This window comes from Nothoprocta perdicaria, unplaced genomic scaffold, assembly GCF_003342845.1.
Source record: "Nothoprocta perdicaria isolate Ctin4 unplaced genomic scaffold, notPer1 scaffold_61, whole genome shotgun sequence".
NCBI lineage: Eukaryota > Metazoa > Chordata > Aves > Tinamiformes > Tinamidae > Nothoprocta > Nothoprocta perdicaria.
In genome coordinates this window covers 2293871-2317729 of record NW_020455877.1, presented here as the reverse complement: position 1 = coordinate 2317729, position 23859 = coordinate 2293871, and the positions used below count along the sequence as shown (strand labels likewise).

General features: G+C 32.2%; 1 protein-coding gene across 1 annotated transcript in view; it reads right to left on the bottom strand.

The window, feature by feature from the left end:
• LRRIQ1 (leucine rich repeats and IQ motif containing 1) overlaps positions 1–23859 on the bottom strand; it is a 99058-nt gene that overhangs the window by 18259 nt on the left and 56940 nt on the right. Inside the window, exons 24-26 of the mRNA XM_026049753.1 lie at positions 23289–23390; positions 1389–1521; positions 572–632 (exon numbers count right to left, since the gene is read on the bottom strand). Coding sequence (XP_025905538.1) covers positions 572–632; positions 1389–1521; positions 23289–23390 — 296 coding nt within the window. The remainder of the gene's footprint in view (positions 1–571; positions 633–1388; positions 1522–23288; positions 23391–23859) is intronic.

The window sequence follows — 23859 nt, the reverse complement described above, 5'->3', positions numbered from 1 at the left end:
AGGAAAGAATGAAATGTGAAAAGAGGTTATGGCATTTTAAAGAAAAACAGACTGAAAAATCTAAAAATTGACATGTAGGAATAAGTAATTTTGTGGAGGAGTAATTCTAATTTTTGGAATAAGACTGGAATAAGTCTTACACTTACTTCTGTTTTTAATAAGTCACATTATGCATATCAGAATAAAGTATGTGACTATCGTACAGAGTTTAAGGACCATTAAACTGGTCTGACTGACATAAGTAGATGTTTTCAGTCATTAATGTAATTGCTGTTGAACTATATTTTTAAAGGTTTTTTTAAAGGTTCAGTGAAAGCTTTAAAAAACACCCGGTAATATTTGATATCTTAAAAACAAAAACCAGCACCAGATTTGAAATCAATGCCTTACATGTAAACATGGGTTCTTCTGTCCGTATATTTTCCTCTGATCTCAATCAATGGTTGATTTGATTGCCAAATAGAGACAACATTAAAGAATTAGATTCAATCAAAAAAAAAGCTCCTGTTTGTTTTTATACTAAGTAGGCATGATCAAGGCTGAAAAATTCTACACGAAAACAAGTCCTTACCACGAGCTGTACACGTCTACCGTTGCATATCGCAGGATCTAACTCAGGCAAAAAACGATTACTGTGAAAAATACAGAATGGAAATGTCAATAAACCTCACTGTACTGCATTCACTAAAATATTTGCATATAATTTTTTCCTGGAATTGCTCCTGCTCAAAGGCAGCTAATTGGGACTATTTAAAATAATTGATATTGCTTATTCCAATAATAAGAAGCTATTTTGAAAATGAACATATCAATTAATATAAAAATATATGCCATATATGCCAAAATATATGCCAGACTCACAGAAAAGGGATGAAAGAACTTCCAATAACTTACTAGCACTGGCACTGGCCTAGGTCAGTCCCATAATTGTTAGATATTATTAAATAAGTTGTCACATTATATTATGTAGGAATAAAACCATTTCTTTTCCCTTTTTTTGTTGTTAATTCCTTAATCAACTATAATAAGTTAGATAAAATTACCGTTGATCTAATTACATAAATTATATGTAATAATTAATAAACTATACAGTATATGAACAATAGGCACTTTTTTCAAAGCTTTTTATAATACAGAAACCATTGTCTCTGTTCATGTAAAGTTATGTAGATATTCCTAAATTCTGCATTACCCTACAGTTCATTATTACCGTAGAAGAGTCTATACAATGATTAAACCAGCTCTAAAAGATATTCTGTTTGGGACCTGGAAATGTGTATTGGCTGCTAGCTACAAAGTCATGTTTGTTTTAAGACGATTAACCTAGGTTTCATTTTACAAGATACATTTACAATAAAAAAAATCTAATTTAAAGGAGATGACCTCACCACTTCATACTTCTGGAACTGGCTGCTTCATAATCCCAAACCTGTGTATGAAGCCATTGGTATGTAAAGTCTTTTCTCCGTAGTAATTTCTCATCTAAAGAAGTATCCAGCTGAGAAAATTCTTCTCTCTTACCTGGAGAGGAAAAAGATATTCTTGTTTTGCATTATGATTTTAAAATAAAAGTTTGTGAAAGAATGTCTGAATAAACTTTGGGCATATTGCATAATATAAAATGTCATTATCTCATTTTAAAAAGTTCAAATAATGTGAATTATTTTTTTCTGATATATTTAAGAAATATTTTCACATTAATTTTGAAGTATGTAACTTATTTTGGGGAAGGGATTAAATATCTGTCTTCTGAACAAGAGTATTAATTTGAGAGAGAGGTTCGTTCTTTATTATGTTGCTATATCTTTTTGTATTGGAAATAAATGTTAAACATAAATCGCTTGTTGTAGCACCTACAAACATTGGTCTATATATGTTATTAATTGTCTTATCTTCATGCCTAAAAAATATGCTTTAATTTATATTTATAATCCTATTTACCAGTTCATGAGGTAAAAAAAACCTTCAATATATTTAAGATTAGACACATGGCATTCCTTCTGATCTGTCTTTTAGTAGTAGAATCTATGAAGACATTTTAATGGAAGTTTGTGACATTGGATTTCAAAGCAATTGCATTAAATTATTTTTGAGTAATTAGTACATATTTTTGGACTATGAAAGAGACCCCCAAATAGAGAACAGAATGCCGACATTATGACAAAAAGATGTTTGTTCCGGGAGATTCTTCGGTTTTTCGGAACCCTTCTGGTTGATACTAGATACGTTTTGAAGCATGAGAAAGAGCACAACAGAGAACTGGAACTGTGCATAGGAATCAGCACTGTGACATGGGGACATCAATAGGAACAGAGTAACTTTATATACATATATGTATTTACACTCTCATACATTCATTTTATAGGTTTTTTGGCATCTTTTGCTTGTTTTTTATGAGTCATAAGAAAAAAGTTTTTGTACTTTTGCTTTTTTTTATTTAACTGCACTTCAGATTACTCTGATTTATTTTCCCTCTTACTGTTTATTCCTTTTGTCCTCATGGAGTTTCCTTTCTCTCATTGAAACATTTTACTTGCATTCAGCCACTACTAGAAACTGCTTAGTAAATTACAAGAACTTACCTGTCCTGTACAAATTATTTTCCAATTGAACCAGACAACCATATAAGTCATTTTACTTTGTACTGAGTCTGTTTGTCCACTATTAATGATTTAAGTATCAATAACAGCATCAGGGGAATTAGTACTACCTTTGAAGTCAATAGTTTCCTTACTTTCCTAACTTTAAGCCTCAAGCCTCATTAATGTTTTTGACAATATAAGCTATAGTAAAGAATTATTTTTAAACTTTTCCCTTTGCAAAGATTATAATTCCCTTGGCATGAGTTGCAAAATGTAGTTTTTGTTGCCCAGCCCTTCACTTCCCCAAGCCTCGCAGTGGTTCATTGTTTCCATTGTATTCCAAGGGGATATTGTTAAGGTCTCATGGCTTCTTTTCTCATAATTTTAAATCTTTTTGGCTGTGCTCCCCATTTATTTGAGTATAGAGAACCTCTATTCAATTCATTTGTTGCCTAACACCTAATTAAACTATTAAAATTAGGTAGGCTCCTGGGTCCAGGATATGGACATATATGTTAGTGTCTTGTTAGCTACTGACAGCCTAGAAATTAGGCAGATGAATCTGTTCTCAGATGATGTAAAGAACTCTTTTATAACTCCCTACTATACCTCCCCACTTCTGAATACTCCTGTTTTCAGAAGACAGAGAATTAAAGGCTTGGATGGAGAGTCACCACGACTTCCCAAATGAGGCTATGAGGCCTGATCAAAAAGAACAAGGGGTCAACTTCTGGATCATTACCAAATACCAAAATATAAACAATGCCAATTACTGAGTTTGCCACCTTCTCCTTGACTAGAGTGGGAGCCATTTCTTCTCTTGTAAGTCTATAATATTCTTTTCATGTGTTCCTGGTTCAGGAGCAGATCTTTCTGACCTTTATATCTTGTTAAGTGGCAGTTCCACATTTGCAACTACTCAGGTACCTTCATAACACTTCACATGAAGACACTGATCCATATAACAAGATTAAGAAATATTCTGCACAACTTCATAACAGCATCCTGGAGATAGGACCTTCTGATTTTTAGTCTATGTTCTCCAGTAAGGAGAATATACATTTACAGAAAAGCCAGTGCAATCTTTCTTACCTATCACTCTCCATAGAATTATTTCTTTCTATTAAAATAATAAGTAACAATTATGTATTAACTAGAGAGTTTATACTCTTTTCTTCCATTACAGAAGAAATCTATGTAGGGATTTAAAATCAGTACCAAAACTTTACATCTTAGTATGTGCATTTGATCAAAAGAGTTTGCATACAATCAACTATGTGGAAAATTATAACAAAAAAGGCATAACTTTTAGCTTGGAAAGTTATGTTTCCAAAATTATTGTTAATAAAGCACCTTAGTTGTATTTTGAATTTCAGACTCTCACCTTGGAATAATGCTAGTTTTATTGAGAGCCCTTTAACTATCATTATTGAAAACAAGGAAGAGCTGAAGAAAAACAAAATATGCACAAAATAAATCATTTTTTTTCCTTAAAATTGTATATGCTATTAAAGATATCATTGCTATTATTGGCTATTTTTCTCAAATATGCTGACATAGTTCACTGATTTGTTTAATAATGCTGCAGAAAATTGTATTCTATTATCTTATTTGGGATATATCAGTAGTCTCACATTTTAATAGTAATATCTAATTTTTATGAATTTCAAAATTAATAATTAAAAGAGAGCATTTTTTACTTTCTTACTCTACTTATAAATATCATGTGTGTTTTAGGATATAGTACATCAGTATCATTGACATGTATTTGCTTGATAGTTTTCTTTAATTAGGGCTCTGGGTTTTTAAAACCTGGACCTGATTTTGTAGAAGTACTAACACTCACAAATTCCACAGAAGTTCTTAAGAGCTGCAAGCATTCTGCATCTTTGAAATGGATCAGACCTATAATCTTTAATTGTTAAACCCAGACAACTCACGGAATATCAAAGAAAAAAGGAACACATCAAAGAAGGCACAATTTCATAGAAAACCAAATTAATCTCAGAAGTATTTAAAGTATCATACACTCATTAGATTATCACTGCTAAGCTTTCAATCTTTTCAACTTTTTTTTTTTTTTTTTTCATGATATGCACACTTTAATGTTTTCAGATTGGAATACATTTGGCACTTGTATAGTACTGATTTTTAGGTGTTGTCAAATAATCATCCACACACAACCTGGACACTTAAGTCAGATTCGACAAAGATTTTAGAGGCACTTATTGTCATTTCCATGGAGAATTTTGGCAACTAAGTAGTGAGAACTTATTCAGAAGACTCATCCTAATTTTCTTTAGGTACCTTAAATGTGCTCAGAAATTAGTATTTCAGGAAAATAATATACTATTTTCTTGGTCCAGTGTGCAGATTCTTAAGAACCTGTATTTTCTGAACTGTTTACTCTTTATTTCACAGCTAAGGGATTTTAAGTTTACATAAAAATATTATTCTCAGTCTGACAGATTCTTTACTAGATATAAGATGAGGCAGCATAAGTCATCTCCAGTTAAAATATTAAAGCTAGTTAAAGGAGAAGAGGTATGTGGACCTCGAAGTGCCTTAACTTCTGAGTCAGTCATTTTCTCAAAGATTTTTCTTCAAGACCAATGAATCTTGTGACTTTGGCTGTAGAGGTCATCTTTAAAAAGGAAATGAAATACACTCAAAAGAAAAAAGAAAAAAAAAATCTGGGACTGTGGAAACTGGAAATTCAAATCCCAACAAGCTCAAAAACACCTTGAACCCATGTTTTCCTCTGCCAAGGCAAGTATCTTAACTACAAAATATTACACAAAAGAAGGAAGATGGTTACACAATTTCCTACACTCAGAGAAATGTTTCAGATTCTGAATTTCATGTTTTGAAGAGTCTATGCCCAGGAAACATCAATTCTGATTGTTCTGAATCGCAGGTAGCTTTTGAACACTTTGCCAATTTATGTGCAGAGCTACGAAGGAACCCAATCAAACACAGTGATTTTTGTTCAAATCTACTTGTTGATAGGAAAATAAAAGTTCTAACTTGACATACATTTGTAGAAACAGAGGACTATGTGAAGAATTTTATATTGTATTCAACCATATACTATTAAATTTGGAGTTCTGAGAACAATTTAATTCACTTCAAAACTCACTTCATAGAAAATACAATGCACAGTCAGAGACTAGAGAAAACTAAGACCTACAATGCGAAAGGAAGGCTTGGAATTTCTTCAGCAGTCTAAGTTTTCCTTCCTTAATATAAAAAATCTGTGACCAGAGTTAATTTTCTCAATATGTATTCTGGAAGCACTGCTCTTAAAAAAAGAACTAACTAGATGAGCTTGGATATAAAATTCATGTCAAAGCTATTACTTGATTGAAATTTTTCTTATCCACCAGTATTCTGACTTGTAATATGTATTGCAATATGTAACTTGAAAATTTGGAAATAGAACAGATAATAATAATAATAATAATAGTAATAATTATGAACCATACTAGAATGTTAAAGAAATTAAAGCAATGTTTTTCCCTTCATCAAAAAGAGAGATTAGTGCATTTCTCAGAAGTCTCTTTTGTCAGCACTTACTAAACATATCTAAGCATTATATAGCAACCACTACATGCCCCAAATACTGGATTTTTTTGGTAGAAGAATGGTATTGCTGTTCTTATGGTTATTCTTAGCATGCTCACAGGTATTCAGTGAATGTGTTAGGAATATACATGGGACTTCCAAGCAGTTGGTAGTATAGTCTGGCAATCAGCGATGCAGTTTTCTTAATACATTTATTTAGGCAATAATTCAGGTTAATTGGATTTTTCCAATAGCTCAAACATATATTTCAAATAGCTACTTAAAAAAAACAAACAAATAAAAAACCCATGTTCTATGTATGTTCATAACTCTAAGCTCTAAGTTTTCCTCCTTGAGCAGAGGAGTTGGATTAGATGATCTCTAGAGGTCTCTTCCAATCTCAACCATTCTGTGATAAGTTAATCAATTAATCAGTTAAGTTAGTCATTTTGCATCTCTTGGACCAGAATGAATGCAACAGAAATATTTAGAGCAGTGACTGAATCAGTGCACGGGGAAATAGAAGATCAGTTAAAATTTTCTCTGAAAAGGATAGCATTGGGTGATGACCTGCAAAACCTTCCAGTCTCCTCTTCTTTAATACTCTCATACTACATGCTCTAATAATTATTCCCTTTGATGCATTCTACTTAATCTGTCCCAGTTCAGTATTTACACATTTCAGCTTGCCCCTTCTATGTTATCTTTTTGACCTCTTTTCATTGGAATATGCCTAACCTGAATCCTCACACTGAGATTCCTAAACAAACAAAATTGTACAAACTTCAGTCTCTGAATTTAAGAGAAACAGGGTTTATACCTGAGCCTCTGTACATACTATTTTCCATTTCCCTGCTTGTTTCAGCCTTGGCAGAATACCCACTATTACCATTTTACCAGTAGCACTTAGTATTTATCAGAAGCTTAAGAGTTAATTTCAATTTGCTCATTTTTCTCACACTAAGATAAACCCTTGTTTAATTTTCAATGGTATATTTCTAAGGTTTTTCATTTAACTTTCTCTCTCTCTATTCATACTGCAATACTGTCAATGAAGCTTTTCTCCCAGTATTTCTAAGTTATTTATCCTCTTCCACTGGAGCCATCTGAGCCACAGGTATCTTGCAAATACCATTCCATAAAAAGCACAGTTGGTTAGGTCTTCTATTCTTTTTCTGAACATGGCACATTTCCCTTTTAATTTCTTTATAAGCTTCACTTTCCCAGCCCTGACCTCAAAGGAGTATTAGACACTGTTCCTTCCACTTTATCCAGTCTTTGCAATTTTCTAAGCTTTTACCACTTCCTTTACTTCACATTTATGCCAGACAAAATTTCTCATTTATCTTCTGTACCTTCCTTCATAACAATATCAGTGTTTCACATTATGCCATTTCTCAAGGCATATAACACTTCCAATGTGATCTACAAATCTAAAGACATAATTCACCTGAGGTGAGGTGCCATACATGCAACTAATTCTTCTTCATTTCATTTTCATTTTCATTTCATTTCATTTCGTTTCATTTCATTTCTTTTTTTTTTTTTTTTTACTGTTTTGATCTCCATAAATTTTGTGCCAATGAATCTGCGCCAAAGGCACAGAACTCAAAAGATTTATTTGGGAGAAAGATACAGGGATTGAACAGTGGAGGACTAATAATAATACTGTAAGAATAGGTTGCTGTGGTCAATTAATCACAGATAGGGGAAAAAAAAAAAAAAAGAGTAGGGCACTGGTCTAACCAAGGTCTCTACCCTTTAATAAAGGAGATTCCCTGTCTAAAAAATACGCCATAAAGCAAATAAAATTCTGATGTTGATATTGTATCATTAAAAACATTTTATTTAGAGTTATGTACCTCCTCAATGCACATAAGTGTCATGGTATTAGTCACTAAAGTAGGCTATTTCTCTGAAGTACTGCACTGTCATTTAACACTAAAATTAAGCATACAGTTATGGTTATTTATTTTAACCTCTTTGAGTGACAAAGGCAATGTGAATTTTTTGGAAAACAGAAGAAAGAAAATATGACCTGACCACTGCTTTGGTTAGTCAGCAATCAAAACTGCTGTTGAACTCATGTCTATTTTCTAAATTTCTGATCAATATTGTCCTTCAAAATGATGTAACTGGGGTTGAAGAAAAAGGTAGAATAAGTAGGAGGCTTCTATGAGCATGAACACATTTTAACTATTTCATATGGAACATTAAAATGGCTTTTCAGTCAGTTATCCAGTTTCTACAAACTAATGTTCCACTGGCTAATGCTAACATTTGAGGAGAGACAAAATGCATCAAGTTTTCTAGGGGACAATGCCAAGTTAAGTTCTTGTCATTCACGCAAACTCGGTGGTTGATCAAATATATTTCACAGTGGGAGGTAAGGGGGAAATAAACTGCACATACATTCTGAAACGCTAAGATTCTAATTTCTCTGAAACTTTCCAAGTATGTAATAATTCACCTCCCACACACATCAGTGCTGCTATTTCCAAAGGATTATAAAGAAAGTAGTCTTTCAGTTCTCGTAATTTGGAGGAATATCAAATCTTAGAAATGTCTGTGCCAGGATCTGAATAAAACATGTTCTTGAAATTCATGCTGAAATTATCTTAAAGGAAAAAAATGAAAAAAAAAAGGAGATGGAGGGAAAGAACAACAGGTAGTACGGCAATGTAATTTGTGGCTTCAAAGTAAAACATACTAATTCCTACAACAGCCCACAATTTGAATTGATATATGTTTTGATCCTAAGCATTTTCACCACGTTATTTAAGCAAGACAACCATTTTATGAACATAACATTAAAATAAAAAAGTATAACAGTGTATAACTTTTATTTTATGACACTTGCAAAACAAATCTAGAGTGTGTTTAAGGATATTTTACTTTCTGTGTTACAAATGTAAAAGATTTTGCATGAACATGTGAACATTAATCTTTGAAGTATTCATCATTATAATCATTATCATTTATCACTATAATAATTACACTCATTCGAATTTACAATTATATTGCATTTAATGCATTCACAATATCCTAAAATGGAATTTTCCAAAGGTCAGAACTGAATGCCATCAAATCTAATCTTAGTATCCAAACAATTGGGTCATTCTTACTCTTATTTTACTTTTTGGTTTTCCAAACCATTCGGGAAAAATAAAGAATTAAAATTTTAAAAAGTTGCTATATCTGTATGCTGTGTTTTAAGATAAACCTGTCTGCTGTCACAATTTTTAGAATTGATGTACTAATTCTCCCTCAGTTTAAATTTGACAAAACAGAAAGATATAAGATGAGAAGACATAAGATGAGAAGAAAAAATCCAAACATTAAAATTTGACAAGTGTGTTTGTGATTTTGCATTTATTAAATTTGGGATTAAGCACTACATAGTCACTGACTCCATTCATTGAGTCTACAAGAGTTGAAATATATCATCTGCTCTTAGCATTTTCTGCGGGATGGAAAAACAGGATGGAAAAGTATACAGAAAGAAAGTACCTCTCCCTCCACTACCAGATAACTGTACTTTACTACCTCTGGTGTCCAAAACTTAAAAAAGATAGAAGTAAAAACCCTTGACATCATTCTTATCTGTAGTTTTCTATGAACAGGGTGCTCTGTAATCTATATCCTAGATGCTTCAGCCACTCAGTCTAAGAGAAATTTAAGCAACAGGGCTGCTGAGAAGTAAGTTTGGAGGATTCCTAAGTTTGTTCCCCTAAAATCTTTGGATAAAAAGGCTCATAAAAGAACAAAGATATTAAGAAGGAAAAAAAAAAAGAAATTGAAATTATATATCTAGGGTTTATGTGGTTACTTATCTGTTGTAAGGAATAAATAAATGTAAGCCATAAAGAGCATGCAAGTAGTATTTGATTATCATTTCTGCCTATTTATTCAAAAAATCGCTGTCTCTTTTTCCAAATCTGCCTTTTCTCTACTTTAAATTATCCACTAGGAGTGGAAAATTTGATTGATACTAGAGTGAATGAAATAATTTTATTAATGTCAATATGTAGCTGCATTATAAATAACTATGAATACGTATGAATCTAAATCAACACTAACCAATTTATGTACATATACTATTTTCAATTTTGAAGTGTTTTATCTTGTGTAAGTGAAATTATTTATATCTGGTTTACTCCTTCTGACTTACTTATGATGATCTGAGATATCTACTGGTATTTGATGAAGACACTAAAACAATAATTTATGGCTGTGTCAGTGCAGCAAAACCTCTCTGCCAAATATACACATAAAATACACACAGACTGAGCATGAAGTTGATGTTTAATTTATTTTATAGCAAAACCCAAAGGTAACACTGAAGATCTGGCCTGTCATTATGTCAAATGTTGTATAAACAAGGCTTGATTTAATGCTCATTGAATTAAAAAAAATATAAAAATATCGCAGGCTTTAACACAGAGATACATATGTTTCTTTTTCTACATCTGAAGTAAGGGAGTCCTCAAGTGAGTACATTGCTTCTATTTATCTCCAGTTTTAAAATAACCATAAGTACTATGAGCTTACAAGTGACTATAAGCAAGTATAAATACAAAAGCACTAACTATTCTTACTAAGGTTTACTTAATAGGCTGAGACATTATGGAAGAAAAAATATATTAAATTCAAATATTTTATAGATCAACTTAAAAAAAGGAATTCTACTTGTAAGGGAGGACAGGTAAAACAACATAAAACAAACATCAATTTGCCTAAAAGTTACCCTACATTAATACTTAATTCATGTGGCTTTGTAATCAGATGAAAAATAAAATAATTTAAATATAGCAAATATTTTTTGTTAAGAAAACAAATATTTAAGAATATTCAGCATCATGGAAACAGAAAATACTTATATTGATTTTAAACTAGTTCAACTTACAATATTTCTATTTATGCAGAGACGGTGTGAATGATTTTTCTGACCTAATGAATAAATTACAGTTGAAGAAGGAAAAAAAAAATGACCTTGACTTCTTTTTTTAGTAGAACCATTTTGCTTGAACTTTTCTCAGATTATTTTTTGGAATAACAAAATGAACAAACAAACCAAAAATAATTTTATTACTGAACACAATTTTATCTTTCCTAAGGTTAGGTGATGATTATCATATTATTCTTACAGGAATTGTGTTTAAATTAATTTCATTCTCACTAAACTTTTAAGCTAGAGCTCTCTCTATCAATTAAACATGTATAGACCTTTACGTAGATCTATATATCTACATCTATAGAATCCACAGATCTCTATATAGACAAGAAAAAAAGGGAATATTTCAAAAGGAGAGAATGAGTTAAATACCATGATAACTTTGAATATGTGATTTTGCCTTATGTTCCGTTTATGTTAGCTAATAGTTTTCTGAACAGCCATAACTAATAAACTTAAAAGTATAAATGGTTTTACGTGTTGCTTTGAACGATAATGGACACCAACAACAGTTGTTCATTCCTAACTCTGCTTATGTGCAACCAATTATGCACGTTCCTGCTACTAGCACATGAATTTACAGATTACTCACTGCTGATCCAAAAAAGAAGGAAAGCACATGAGGTCCAATTAGGCAAGTAAACTCCCATTTGAGATTAAGTCACTTCAATAGCTAACCACAAAATACTTTTTTTCCAGGAAAAGGGAACAGACAATTATGCAAGAAGTTTTACAAGCTTACCAACTAAATCAGACTGTTAAAATTGTATCACCTTACACAGTAATTCTTCTAAAAGATAATAAAATAGTATTTTACTGACCAAATAAAATAAGGAATTATTTTCACTCTAACAGCTATTGTCACGTAGAAAAACTAATAGCATTCTATTGTTAACCTTAAAAGCAGCAATAAAATGTCTGGTTTTTAGCTTGTATCAGATAACTTGTTTTATAAGAAAGATTCTAATGTAGTTTCATTTTCATACAAAATATACCAATATATAACAATAATTCCAATACACCAAAAGTATTCTTCAAGACAGTTCAAGAAATGAAGAAACACTAATTAATAATATTTACAGAGACTATTTTAATTTAACTATGAAAGCACATAACATTTGTTGCAATAAGATTTTTCTCCTTATCTGAAAAGCTTAATACATGGATTAGAAGCAGTTATGTTAGAGGTATTGATACAGAGACCAGGAAAAGGTATATGTATCTGCAGTGGGAGTATAAAAGATATACATAAGTAAATACACAAACTTGTCTTAAACTTGCACCACAAGTTCTTTCAAATCTTTGAACGTCTCCATATTCTGGTTGAGTGAATACATCCATGGGCACTAAAATTGGAGAATGACTGAACAGCATCATCATTCCCAAGGCTGCCTGGTCTCTGAACAGACTCTCCTTCACGATTCTGGTTAGAAGAGGAGGAAAACAGGAGAAAAGAATGCAATGAGGTAGCAAAGCAGTTACTAAAACAAGAAATGTGATTTTCAGTGACATTTAAAAATTCTTAGTTCTACTTACCCTGTCTTGGATTCCAAACAGATTCTTCAGCTTTCACCTGACTAGACCCTGAATTACTACATCTCATAGTGCTCTGGATGCTCATCAATACTCTCTCCTTTTAATAAGATAATGAAGCAAGGGGGCTCTCCCCTACCATTTCTATGATGAACAAACACATCTTTGATGGGAAGTCATAGGAGATAAAATGCTTTCATAGGGGAAATAAAACAAATCTCAAAGTTAGCAATTAGCATGCTACATGGTTAATATGCATGCTTAGGAATACAGTGAAATAGTAACTGCTTGTACAGAGGAATAAAAAATAAAAATTCCTAGTAGCCATAATTTTGGAAGAATCAATTTTTTTAAATTATTCCAAATATGTTTTCATAAATATTTAAATTTGCAATAGCTAAAAGAAGTTGAAAATAGATTTCTGAATACAGTGCACAGCACTCACATGGCACGATGACAGCCTATGCAATGTTTTAGCATATGTAGACCAGACTACAAGCAGAATCTGACAAAACCTAAGCAAGCAGACCTGGCTAAGAGTCAGGAGTCACGCTTATTAAATACAACTCTCAGGGGTATCATGCAATCAGAGGTCACAATCGAGGCAACAGAAGCAATGTCACGATATCAGAGAAAGGGCCAATTCAGACCTGCTCCCTGACAGGCAGTGAGGTCAGGGCTTGCGGCAAATAACTGTATTAAAAGGGAATATTCTCTGCACACTTTTAGAACTGTCATCTGAACAAACAAAGCCAGGTCATCGGTAGGTTAAATCAGAACTTTCTGCCTTAGCTTCTTTTTTTTTTTTTTTTTTCTTTATATTCATTACTAATTTCTTAATTACAAATACACAATATCAGCTGCTAAAGCAAATTCTCAGTAAATTTTAGTTTGACATACATATTAGTGCTCAAAATACATTTTTAATTGAATTCTATCATTGACAAATATATCCCTCTTCTTTTCATAAACTAAAAAATACCAAACTTACTTCATATTCAAAATAATAAGCAAGCAAAGGTTTGGAGTAATGACTTTCCACAGTCAATTTCTTATTAGACTTGATAATCCATCTACGCTTGGAAACCACTCATAAATTATTTCTTAATATTCTGTTAGCTTAATGATTATTCTGAAAATTAAGTCTTCTTAAATCTATTTGGATTAAAATAAATCTCTTCTTTTGCCTATCTGGATTTCTTTATCTGCATTGGGTTACCTGTATAATTCTAAAAGTGCAATAATTTATGAAATTGTAATCATATATTAGATTACTTAACCATAAATCTGCAAATGAGGGACTATTCTAGATTGCCATGTAATTTTTTTCACATTGTCATGCGATTTTTTTTTTTAAATATTGTCTTTATAAGCAAACTTAACTAGGAATCCAAAAACATATTTATATATAGATATATATAACTAGACAATACAGTATCTCCACCTTAGAATAGGTAAGGGGTAAAATGCATGGTATATTTTTTCCACGTCAATTTAAAAATATGAATTGTGTGTTCTGCTGTAAATCTTTTTTTTTTTTTTTTAACACATTAGCCAGAAAAAATAAATGCATCGTATATATCAAAGCTGCACAAAACTACAGATTTGACAAAACAGCCAAAATGTTTGTCTATTGCATCTGGTAAAAGTTGAATTGTAAAATTAAGAAGTTGGATGATGAACACTACAGAAACACGCAGCTTGTCATAGAGGTTACTTCGATATTACTTTATGGGTGTACATTTTCATGACTGTATGTGAGTTACTGGTAAGCATTCCTACAATCCGTGGTAAAATTTTCTAAATGTACCATAGTTGCTGTCTATTTCTACAGATCCCATGAACCTTGTAAAAGGTATGTGAAAGGTATGTGATTTTGCCACTAAATTTTTATCAAACATAAATATTTCAATAACTAGCCTTCAATTCTGCAGTCTTTCCTCAATGTTTAGCTTGAAAAAATGTTGCACATTACCAAAAGAATTATGTTACACAGCTGAACCACAATTCTATTGGTTGTTAAAGATAAAAAAAGACTTAAATGTTAGCTTAGTATTAAAGACATTGTCACATGAGAACAACCTTTAAACAACCTTTTTGGATGGCTCTCACTCTTTGAACTCATAATTCTTCATAACACCATAGTTCGCATAATAGAATAGAAAAAGAAAATTTTGTTAGAAAAACTCAGATTACACTTTCAAATCAATGAAATACTCTGCAGTTAAAGCCTTCTTTTAATCCATCTTTAACAGTACTTCAGAAGGTAAAATAGGTACAGGTATTGCTTTTAAAATGCATAGTTATAAGAAACTTCTTAAACTGTAGAATCATGTACTACTGTTACAAGAGTTGCACCTACACGTTTCTAAGAATTTATCATATTCCTCGCTCATAATGCCATAAGAAACAGAAATATTTTTGCATGACAAATATTTAAACAATGCAACATTTGTGATCACAGCCTAATTCATGGATACAGTCTATGCTTAAATTTCTGTGGCCTATGTTAAAATACCATGTACATACCAATATAAGTTTAAAACTTGAAATATTCATTTTGGAAAGTTCCTTGAATATATCTGAAAATACATTTTGAATGACATTTTATATAAAAAGAGTATTATGTGCTTTATTTATACTATATGAAGTACAAAAAGAATATCTTTGGAAACAAACAAACCACCCCAGTATTAACTACAGACCCCAGGCATTCAAACAGATGACAACAAATTTAACAATTACTTTTAACTAGACTTACTAAATCCAAGTGTTGTAACACTTTATTTTAGAGGAATTTAGCCAAACCTATTTTCCCTCAACCCCTCCAATGAGATCCATTTGGATTTAACTTGTTGCTAAAATTATCTGTCTTTTGCACTCTAAGACCTGGGTCACAACCTTACTTAGGGACAGGAAATAGTTATCAGGTCACTGAATGGTCAAATGTAAAAGGATTTGAAATGCTTCAGTAGTCAGGGGTCTATTCATCCAAAATGCTTGCCTGATGTAGTATAAAATGCTGTGGGTCAAATGAGGAACCAACTTATTTATGTACACACTGTCTGAAATATAGATGATACATTACCTAGCTCCTGGACCTAAAGTGCAAAGGAAAGTAGGAAAAGAGAGGAAGGATCTTGGAGATTCAAGCCAACTCTGAACTGCTGTGTTGGGATAAATTTGTTCTCAACCACTGATGGCATTTTATACAAAATCTCCTTCTTACTCAAATCATCACTGCGAAGTTTAGCTAAAATTTGTTCTAGTGTGGAGTTCATTTTAGTTTTGAGATAAACTACTACAATGTGGAACGCACAGCTGACAGCTAACGTGTTGTATAAAATACAAGTTTTAAAGTATGTTGGGATGATTTGACACAAAATTTTATCAGAGATCACATTTAAGTTCATCAGTCCACCTGATGTCATTGCAAATTACAACCATCTATAAAACCAGAAAAAGAGAAACAGGTAATACATAAGCAGGTGAAATATACAGTCAAAATCAGAATGCTTCAACACTAGAATACAGGATCCTTGAACACTAGAACCACAGTACGACTATAAGAAGGAATTGGAATATATGTATGGTAAGCACCTTCAGTCTGGGAACTTCAGACAAATAGAAATGTTATTAAAAAACAATGAACAGCAATAATATTAACCAAGATGACAAATATGTCTAGATAATTTATAAATATTCAGACACTGATGTGCACCACGTGAATACACATAAATTATGTTTTATGCATTTATTTTTAAACTTATACTATAACTTCAGGATTTCTTTATTCTATGAACACTGAAAAAATCCTACATTATTATTGATGGACAAGGGACTTGAAAATTAGGCACAGATTTTATTTTTTAGCTTTATTTTATAATAAGAAACTGGGCCACTAAAAGTATGTAACTGAAGCTCGAGTGCGTGCACTGTAAAGCCCCTGCAGTCTTTTACAACTTCTCAGCGTACCGCTGTTGTGAACTGGGTTTGCACTCTGCCAGCAGAGCAGCTCTGACCCATGGAGAGCACTCCTTCAGATCAACACTGCCTCAGGCTTTACTGCTTTCTCCAAGAAGTCTTACATTTCAGGCATCAAGTTGAATTTCTTCTGGAGATGATTAACCCAAACCCATGACAGATTTTTTCCAAGATATCCAACTCCTTATGTTTATTTTATCCTGGCTCTTTTTGGATGTACTGGACACAAGTAACCTACTCATTTTACATGTTAAAGGGCTGGTGGAGAGCCATTAATTCCTTAAAATGAGAAAATATTTCAATGCAAGAGCCCTGTTGTGTGAGCTCACACTAGATAATAAGAAACAAAGCCATAGAATTCTGATTTTAAGAGATAGATTCCCTTCCTCACTGCAGGTTTCTACAATGCATTTTCACCACATTTCAGGACAGATCTTACATTCTCTGGAAATGTATTATTCTGCCATTCTTGCCAGTTTAGAAATTGCTTCTGCCATAATCTGGCATACAAATTTAAAGTCTGGGAGATATATAGTAATTACATTCTACTATAAACATTGTAATACTCTAGTAGAATTGCAGTAATGCCAAATTTAGAATGTGGTTATTAATGCCTTTCAGACCACAGCTAAATAAAAGATGACTTAATTTAGAAATGGATGTTTACAAACAATGTGTGCTTCCTGGGAGCTGAGGCCATTTATAATTTTCCATTGAAACTAGTTAATTTATTAAAGATGAAAACAGCTAACACACAACTCTCAGCTACAGCCTCATGTATTTTTAACTGTCCTTGAATAACAAATAACAAAGTATTATCAATTTTACTGCATAGTTAAATCACAGTGTTCCATTCTCCTTGCTTTCTCTTAACTATGAAGCAGAGGTATTTACAACCAGTAGTCACACGATTCAACATAAATACTATTTAATTTACATCACATTTTTATCAATACGCTCATATCAGATAATACAAAAAATCTAAGAAATTATGTCTGTCCCTGTGGAAAAATATGTGTGCAAAAATCCTAAATTACTCGTTTCCAAAGGCTCAGTTTTCACGTTAAATTAGCACTAGTTATAAGAAAATGTAAAAATACAAGGAGCTTCATAATTGAGAACTATTGGAAATCTGGATTGTACACACAGAACATTCAGGTTTACCCAAAGTCATGCTATTAAATTTAAATGGATTCTTAATATTTGTTTTCCAATCACATAAAGTAATCACAAGATTATTTTACCTCTTAATCTAGTTCCAAAATGAAATATAAATGTTATTTTTACTGGCAATTTGAAAAAAAATGAACAAATATTTCCATAATTAAAACCCACCTGTAAAAGCATAATCTATTTATTACCAAATTTGTATTGGTGAAATCTGCCTTAACATTACACTCACTACATTTTCAACTTTCTACTGGTTAGTCAACAAGCACAGTACGACAAGAAACACAGTATTGTTAATTAGAAACTGCAGGTTCTCAAACTGCAGTAAATGCATCCTAGCAAAATAATTCAAAGCAACTAATAGAGCTGGATTTCCTCGGAGTGGATACTGTGCATACTCCTGGACAAAGACAAGTTATACTGTTTTCACTTTCTCGAAATACAAAATACACATGTACCACCGACAGACATAATTGTGACTAAAAATAAATGTATTATAGTGGTAGCAAATCACCTAATCTACAAAGTTTATCAGAACACAATGTGTGAAATGCTGAGTAACTGTAAATAAATCATATCCAAATTATGCAGAAATTGCATGGCTTTACCTGGATCTCTAATCTCTACTGTATTTTTCCAAATTACTCTGTGGATGACGTTTCCTACGTCACTGAACAAAAATCCTTTGGATGACCCTCCAAAGTTGTTGAGGCAGATGGATTACAGAGGACCTCAAATAATCTGCAGTGCTTCCAATGCCCTTAGCGAAACAATGTGCAAGACCAAGGGGGCTCCTTTAGCTTTGCGTTGCTGCATCTAACTCTTGGTTGACAGAGTAGACAGGAACTTTTGTGTAAATGGGATTACTGACACTAACACTAAATTGATGTGCTATGTCCAAAATATTTTGATATTATATCCATATTTACATATTTACATATTTTCAGATTATTTTATTTTAGATCATTGACTAAAATGGCTTCCACACAACCAGATGAGAAGCTGAGATGTCTAAAAATACACTTCATCGCACAACAGCACACAATGAAAATTATTTGCATTCCTTACTATTCTCCCAAAATGCTGAGGCCTTTAAACTGTCACCACCTATAAAATATACTAAAATCTCCCTAAATATTCATCAAAATAGATATCTGACATATTTTGTTTCTCAGGTAATTAGTGGTAACTGACACTCAACAACCCTGCTGGAAGCATAACCCAATCATACCAAAAGCAGCAGCATATAACAGACAATCCAGGGAATGTCCAACCAATTATCAGATGTGAAAGCACATCAAGTTAGGCTTTCACATATCTCCAGGTTTTTGATCAGGTCGTAGCTTCTTAAGACAAGCAAGAAAGCTTATAAAGAGCACAGTAAATGCACAATTACATTTGTTTAGAGCAGGGCACACTTAAGTCAACTTAAGTTAAGGTAACAATATGCAACTACATTCTGAAAGCATATTTATTTAAATAATAACTTTCACCAATCTATGTCTATTATACAATGACTTCATGCATTAAAATAATTTTAAAGAAAGTGAAACAGTATATTGCCAGAAAGCATTAATATTACAAAATACACTTACATGTTGATATTGCAAATGACACTAAAGAGTAAATATTCAGAATTTATTTTCCTTTTTAAATATAGAAAAAAAAAGCTGATAATACTAACGTTATTATAAATCTTGAATTCATATACCTATTTATACCTACAGTATGTATGTATATATAGGTGCATATATACTCTCAGGTATGGTCTATTCATATAGACATGTATATTCATACATATACACACAGAACACATAAAATTTCATTCACTTTGCCCATGGTCTTTGCATGCTGTGTTTATTTTTAAATGGTAAGCTCTTGTCTGTAGACAAGATGTTGCCTCACAGTGTTTAATACAGCCTGTAATACAAAGGAGTTTGTCTCTAACTTTTGTGTGCTATTGTGATACAAATATGAATTAATGGTTCTTCAAAAGGGAATCACTACAAAGCCAGTGAATAAAGTATGATGTCCCTCCTAAACGTTAAAAAAAAATAAAAAAAAGACATTGCTCAAAGTTTGGAGGATGTATTTTCATTTACATCTGTCCAATCAAATCATTATGTTATGATACATCTGTCAAATTAAAAGTTATGCGAGTTGTCCCATGGGATCAAAGCTATGCACAAGTTTTGGAAGTTCAATGTCTACATTTATTTTATATATCACTTCTTTGCAACTGTTGTAACAGAGTAGTCTTTTTAAAACTAGGTCCTGAAGCCCATTTTATATAACTTCAAATAAACTTGTAGATTGAGACTGATTTTTTTTTCATGTATAGCTACTATTATTTCAGAAAACAGATTTCAAATGAGAAATAAACAAGATATTTTAAAATGGATTTTTTAACGAAAAATATACAAATAAAATACACAAACAATCAGCATATTGTCAGTAAACAGAATGCCTGTTTAAAATCTTCCATGAAGCATGACTCTACCTTAGGTATAATAATTTGTAATCACTGAGACTTGGAGCAGGGAAAGTTATAGTTTTCACAGAATATGAAAACAAAAAGAATAATAACAATAAAAAGTACAGGTAATAATTATATTTAAAGTCAAGAAAGATGAGAAAGATGAGTATTAGTTCAACTATGTTCTCACAGTGTTGCTTTCTACACGGTAATCATGTAACTCTGTCAGCCTGATGCAGCACAGCAATCACAACAAATTATGAATGAATATAATCAGCAATGACTTGTTTTAGCTATCTCAGGAGATGATTATTTAAGTGCAAAGTTTTTCCTTTATGTTTAGTGAACTCAGTTTCAGACAAAATTCTTGGTTTTCACTTGCTATATCCTCACTGTCCAATAAAGGCTTACTATTCAATGATCTTTAAAATGATAAACACATGAAAATATTGCTGGTACATATGAAAAAAAAGCTATATTTACAAGCGATACTTTAAACAATTCAATACTCAGGATAAAGAAAATATAAATATGATACCTACTGTTTAAGGCATACAGATACTTTACATACAAGAATCAGATATTAAGCTCATTCCCTTTCACCCTGTATTTCCTTCTAACTTTTGCTATACCTCTTACTTTTTAATTCTTTTTGTGTTTTCTACATTAGGCACATTTTTTTTGTGCTTTAAGCATAAACTTAGGAAACAATGAAGACTCAAGGCATTCATCATACATTTTAACTAGATTACCTCTTACATATTTGCTACCATGATGTGTTCCAGTTTGAAAAGCTAAAACTGTTCTAATTGTTTCACTTCCGAGGGCATCCCCTTTCAAAAGTAGTGATTCTGTTATTTAACAGATAACACATGTGTACTAGCCATTGATGTTATGGTTTCTCCTCCTATTTTCACTTTAAAGAAATAAAGCAGCAATATTTAGAAAATTTACATGCTTTTTTTTTTAAAGTTGTTTATGAAGGAGATGGACTGGAGTACAGCTTCTCTACCAGAACACTGACTACCAGCCTATTAAGGGGGTGACCTTGAAGAGAGAGTTTATCTCCAACAAATAATGGACTGGTTTTTGGATTTTTTTTTTGATATGGCATACAGTGCCACAAAATTTACAGAGTGAAAACATTTCAACTTCTTGTTACAAAAGGAACTCTCATTGCAGAGCATGCCCAAAACAAGTTCTTCCAGACAGAAGAGGAAGAAATAGTCAAAAGGTGAGAGGGTAAATGGGTGAGAAACTTTGCTGTAAGTGAGGGAAAAAGTGAATCACAACACAATTTTGCCAAATTGTGTTGTAGTGGACAACAATGAAGTAGATATGAACAATGCACTTTGGTAGTGGATAACACATGAAATAGATATGAACAAAATCTAGAAGCTCTGAATTCTGATAGTATCTCACGAATATATGCTCAGCAGTGCACTCTGGAAACTCATTAATAATCTAGCACTCTCTAGCTATCCCATCTGATAGTCCAGTGCCTTAAATAGGACAATTTTAAATTCTCGTCTACCAGAACAGTACTCCTTGTATTCCTGAGGGCTCAGGGGGGCAGGAGCACCCAGAAGCACTGAAGAAAGATTGCTGAGGAAAATCTAAGTTCTTTAGCTGGCCTTGGTCAGCAATGATCCTTGGAAAATAAAGTTGAAGAGTACAACTAAATCCAGTGTTTACCTTTTTATATCTAATATGCTACCCCTTCTTCTTACCATGCATTCAAAAATAAATTCAGTAATATTCAGAATAGATATATGGGCTTCCTAAAATGAAGGGAAACATTCCCGGGCAGGAAAAAATGTAAGGAAAGCTAGGCTAAACCTTAGGGTGCTGAGCCTGAGATCAAGTTTGCCACTGTGGAAGCTCTGAACATTCGCAGTACTGCTTATATGCTGCAGGCAATCTGCCCTCCTTGTTTCTTCACCATATGCCAGGGAAGTGTCAGGATAGAGAGCATATGCTAAATCAGGCACGATGTATTGGGTCTGCCTTGCTTGTAGGTAAATCCATGCTTAGATCTGAAGCAAGTAGCAGAGCAAAATAATTTTTCTCCATCATAAGACCCCCTCAGAATTCTTTCAAACCAATTTGAGCATAGTGTAAATTAACGTAAAGAAAATTTCCACCAGCATACAGCAAGGTTAATTGACAGTAATTGCAGTTCAGTTGTACTTGGATCTTTACAGATTTGTCTCAGGCAGGTTTTAACTTCTATTTCCACTCATTTGAAGGTTAATATAATTACTTTTTTTTCCTACACTAAGAAATGAGACAATATTTCATATACTAATGAAATGGACTTCTTGGATAAAAGTAAAATGACAGAGGTGATAACTATCTGATCACAGCTTAGAGCTACAAAAGGAACCATATTTTTCTAAAAACAATGTCTCTGCAGATCCTCAGCTTCTTAAAATGAAAAGTTCTTTTTTTAAAAAAAAAAATCAGACTTATTCTAATTTTACTAAAGCCAAGCAGAGTTTTATCATTAATTTCAGCAGTTAAAGAAACAGATGAATATTTAAAGACCTTTGGAAAGTCTATCTTACTCTTTCATGGTGAAATTTCTTAGTTTTCCATCTAAAGGTGAATTTTTAGGGAATGCTTATGAAAGTGGCTTCTTTAGAAAGGTTAATGATCAATACCTAGCTTAAGAAAAGATACTAAGAGATGGGAAAATTGAAATGCCATTACATTCATAAAAATGAATTCTAGTGCCTTCTATTTTATACCCTTTGATGTGCCCTGGTGTTCTTATATAACTACCAGTTCATTATGAATTTTATGAATCTGTGAAAGCATCCCCTCAGCTCCACCTCGTGAAAGACCTGAAATTGAAATGCTTCACTAGTGTAATTTAAGATAAACTGGAACAGCAAAGAACTTTAAACTTCTGCATTCTTCTATTTCTGCATTTTGCTTTATATTTCAAGCAGCTTAACTGAAAAGATATCTTGAGATATATATGTAAACATGCATAAAGGTAAAGTGAAATACATGTTCATACCTTCAAAGTAACCAAGATTTACAGGCTGTGTCTTCTTTGGTGGTTTCACAGGGAGATGTTTATTTTCATTGTTTTTGAACAACGCCAGGCGCACAGCTGGGTCTAGACGACAAGAACAAGTTAAAATCAAAGGTCAGGCCTGTCTCATTCATTCCTTCAAGCAGTTTTTCACATTTTAGCCATTTAATAAATGAAAAATCTTTAAAAGTAGATTTTATATTGACAAAAAATTATGCTTTCTAAAGTAAAGCAAAAGGAATACAGTGCAACAAAGAAGCAAAGTTACTGTTTTTCAGGATTTTGATACCAGTGATCTTTTTGCTAACTCATCTAAATAAAAATATATTCTAAAGCATAAATTTGCACAAAATATTTTTAAAAATCTGCTTTCAAAGCTTGACATTTATAATTAATTAAATATATGTAGATTACTTGGTAAAAGCTTTGAATCAGAGGCATTCAGTAGTGAAAATGAAGCTATTTATGCCTTATAAATACTATTAAGTATTAGACATTATTTATGTTAGTAAGAAGAGGCTTATTTTCTGAGAGAAAACTGGATGATAATAAG